This window comes from Limulus polyphemus, unplaced genomic scaffold, assembly GCF_000517525.1.
Source record: "Limulus polyphemus unplaced genomic scaffold, Limulus_polyphemus-2.1.2 Scaffold2202, whole genome shotgun sequence".
Lineage (NCBI taxonomy): Eukaryota > Metazoa > Arthropoda > Merostomata > Xiphosura > Limulidae > Limulus > Limulus polyphemus.
Genome location: NW_013667812.1, coordinates 84,312 through 88,504, shown reverse-complemented (window position 1 = coordinate 88,504; position 4,193 = coordinate 84,312). Strand labels below are relative to the sequence as shown.

Sequence of the window (4,193 nt, the reverse complement as noted above, 5' to 3'; positions counted from 1 at the left end):
TTTTCTGATGCATAAAAGTATTTTTAATATCAAAATGAAATACTGCACGATAGATAGGAAAGATGTGAAAAGAAAAAAAAAGGCATGAGAGAAACATTGCTTTACACACCTTAAGGCTTGATAAAAAAAAAGTAGAAATTTTGCATATGAAAGCATTGTAATGTTTACTGATACATTTTGTTAACATTCGCTTACTAATTTAAAAGTTGTAGCATGAAAACTATAATATGCACAAAATGGTTATGAGGTTGGTCCCAAGGACCAAACCCAGGTTGAAAGAGTTAATGTGGCACCTTGTCAAATGCTTTCTGAAAATCCAGGTACACCAAATCTACACCCTTACCCTCATCTACATAAGCAGTAACCTTTTCAAAGAATATCAAAAGATTTGTAAGGCAAGATTTTCTCTTAGTGAAACTATGTTGATTATCCAATAAAATTCTAAACTTTGTTAAATGACCTGCCCACTATTCAAGGATCGACAAGAAATAGTAGTAAGTGGCTCACATATCCAATCTTTAATCTCATTCAAAACCCTTGTGGAAATATTGTCTGGCTCAGGAGTCTTATTGTTTTTAAACTTCCTAATTTTTTCTTAACCAGCTCAGAATTAATGCAGTCATCATTTGATCTCATTTACATTTATCAACTGTTCAATAATCTATAATCTTTCCATGTTTATAAACATTAGTTTCTGGATCTGTGAAATCATGACACAGAACTCTCCACAGTAATGACTAAAGAATCCTTTATACAAGTAACCTATCTTCTTCATTCAACAAAAATGAAGAGGTTGAGGAATTGGGGAAATGTTAGTGCAATATTGATTTTAAGGTTAAGTTAATTAGTGCTCAGGTGCTTTTCTTTGATATTGTGTCTTAGGGGTACTTGAGTACATTATGATAATATAATAACAGGTAAGTAAACAATGATTTATAACCATAAGGAAGAATTTTATTGATGGTGGAACATACTACATGTTTCAACAGAACATTGGTCTGTCTTCTTCAGGTATGAAATTATTCATAAACACACACACAGTAAGTTTATCTTAATTAGTAACAACACCCTAAGTCCAAGTTAATGTAAGTCAATATACAACTTAAATTGAAACACAAAAAATTACAAAAAAGTAAACTAGCAAAACCCAGACCAGTAAGGGGGTTCCAGATAATTATAGTTCCTGGCCACAGAAGCATGTAAATGAGAAATCGCAGTTACTAATATATAAATCTCACATAAACAAAATACTAATTATCATACACCAAAAAACAAATGAAAATCTCTACAGTACTAATACACACTGAATTTGAATGACTTAGTTCAGGGCAACTGTACTCCCACTAGTTGTAAATCTGCTTTAAAAACATCGTGATGATCATGAAACCCATCAACCGCCATTTGTCAGCAATCAATGAGTGAATGTTAATACTGAAACCTGTGTGTCAGTTCGAATTGGCTGGACCAATAAGCATCAGTGATACATCAAACAATAGCTTTCTTCATGCTCTACTTTGTTCTGGCTGGTTTCATTGGATCTAGAAGTATTTATTACTTGAAAACATACAAACAAAACTTTAAAACCATTTAAAATTATTGTTAGCCACTTAATTTTTAAAAACAAGGCCATACAATAAACTTGTTGGTGCAGGCTACATAATGCATAAACTGATACATCTGCCCAATTGGAACCAACAGCATGTCAAAAAATGATGAATGGGGACTGTAAACAGCTTATGCTTTGGCAACAAGTTGCTTCACATCATATCATCTGACGTAAACAGACTACGTTGTCCTGACAACAGTTTGCTATACATATCAATTACATCATGATACAACATAGAACAGGTAGAGGTTACTACACATACAATCTGTCAATCATGTTATTTCAAGTTTACAACCAATATAATTACAAAATATATCCTACTCTTTCACAGGTACATAGGAAACTAATACTTCATTATTAACATTTGGTTATTGACAATTTTCATTTCATTTATCCATATAATATGAAAACATGTGTATGGGTTTGAATTTGAAGGACTTTACTGGGACTACTTTTTACCTTGCCTTGACCCAGGAGTCACACAGTATCAGTTTAACAGGTAAAGCAATAAATCACTGTCATTTCGTTAACACTGTTAGTGTTAAAATGGGAAATAAGCGTGGAGTGAAAGGTCAATTTACTGGTATAACTTTTAATTGTTTTTCATGAAATATTGACTACATCATTAAACTTGCTGTGTACATCCACTAATTTGTGACTGTGGAATCCAAAGGTGTGTGAATTTTTTGTGTTGTTTTCATTATTCAAAAATCGCTGAAACTCCACTAGTCACTCAATGTCGGAGATTTCAATCTAATTTTCCAATTTCAAGATTAATAAAAATTAAAAATGTGACGTCACACCCCGTCTTTTTTTATTACATTTAATTTATGGGATTAGATAGACTGCTATAATCACTATCAATCTAATACTATTAATAAATAAAATCTTAATTAAACTTACCTGTGGCTTCTGTCGTAACGGCTCTTACTGTCGCCATTTTCAACGTCTCTACAAGTCTTGCTTGGAATCTTTAACTACCGTCTAAGCCTAACTTCACTACTTTTCAGCCTAAATAAGTAAAGTTCAAAACATTAAAATTATCGCCGTCAGTATATAATCCTACGATATAACCAACATTCTATTGCAATCAGACTCAATAACAACTAACACATCTCCAAGAATCACATACATTTATAAACCATTCTTTGTTTCATATTTTACACAATATAAAACACAAAACCTACCAATCCAATAACTATGTCCTACTCACAAATTGCAACAAAACCATCTGCGTCAGCATTGTAGCCTTCCACTTATTAGAAGAATGAAAGTCTACATCCGCATAATTAATAAGTTCGAAACTTTTACATGCCCCTTATAATAATAAGATATACTTTTAAAGTAAATGTATAAATATTTCGGTTAATAAGAACAATAGAGTGGCATCAGTGCAACATATATGATTTTTTCCACCCAGAAAGATTATACATGATAAAAATATAACAATGCTTATTTATCCTGATTATCACTAAGAAAAATATCATTTAAAAATTTTTGCATGAGTTGGTACATTGGAATTCGCTTATTCTTACTTATTTTATATAATATTTCTAAGAAACTGACAAACTGTAGCAGAGTTTCAGCGAAATATTACTATATATAACATAAAAGTGTCTTAAGATAACACGATGAAACTAAAAGTAAGCTTACGCTGCATCGGTGCGCAGTCCGATTTCTGCAGTAGTGCAATTATACATTTAGAACTACGTAGAACAACTATGAACTATATATTTGTTATAGTGTGAACGAATTTTCTTAGCTAACAAAAAAAAATATTATAAATAATTAATTTGCTTATAAGACATCAGTATTAAATTTATTAGATGTAGTTGTAGGCTATGTATTTTGTTGTTTATTCTTAAATTTCGACGTTTGTTCTCTAGAGGGGGTTTTTGACGTCACGAGACAGGGGCGTCGACCCGTCCATTTCAACCTTGGAAATACTTTCAACTTTAATCTACGGGAATCTTCCCAAGAAAATCAGCTTTCTCTCGCCTTGTTTCCGTCACCACAGACAACACCAATTCCGAATCCGACTAAGCCTTTTCCACCTTACCGTCGGCTTTTCATCCTCCCAGCCTACTTTAAAATGTTATAAAATTAATGCGAGTATATCCAATCATGCTTACTAATCCTTGTTTTTTCTCCCCTTGCAGCATCTTACTTGCAAGGTCGAGGCAACTTAATTTGGCACCCTGTCCGTGAAAATGGGTTTTCTCGGGGTACTCTCATCCTCCCCCTATACACACACACACACACAGCAAAATTTCTTCCTTGAACCTTGGATCCTTTGATCCCAGCTCTAAAAGGCCCGTTTCGTATACTAATTCAGCTTATTTCTACGAATTATGAATTACTAATAATGATTAACATTCACTAAGTTCCACTATCTCACTTCAGTAGTAAGGTTAGTTATTTAACTCAATCCTGATCTATCATTCAGATGATAATGTTGAAAGCTTAAAACAAAATGTCGTAATTCAAATTCTATGATTTTACATCTATTTTCAGGCTGATGATAAACCAAAAACTGGTTGCATTCGTTTCAGCCTTGGTTTACTTCGCTAGCATCTGCAGTATCCTT

The 4,193-nt window shown here is 32.8% G+C and overlaps 1 protein-coding gene across 10 annotated transcripts in view; it reads right to left on the bottom strand.

Moving 5' to 3' along the window:
• LOC106466240 (UDP-N-acetylglucosamine--peptide N-acetylglucosaminyltransferase 110 kDa subunit) overlaps positions 1-3,290 on the bottom strand; it is a 108,979-nt gene extending 105,689 nt beyond the window's left edge. For 4 of the 10 annotated variants that reach the window (XM_013926491.2, XM_013926493.2, XM_013926495.2 and 1 more), the window contains exons 1-2: positions 2,794-2,898; positions 2,510-2,617 (exon numbers count right to left, since the gene is read on the bottom strand). In XM_013926491.2, coding sequence (XP_013781945.1) covers positions 2,510-2,546 — 37 coding nt within the window. In that variant the 5' untranslated portion in view covers positions 2,547-2,617; positions 2,794-2,898. Of the gene's footprint in view, positions 1-2,509; positions 2,618-2,793; positions 2,899-3,259 lie in introns of those variants that run through there. The other 6 variants (XM_013926492.2, XM_013926494.2, XM_022394216.1 and 3 more) reach the window with 3 other exon arrangements.
• Between the last annotated feature and the right edge of the window lie 903 nt (positions 3,291-4,193).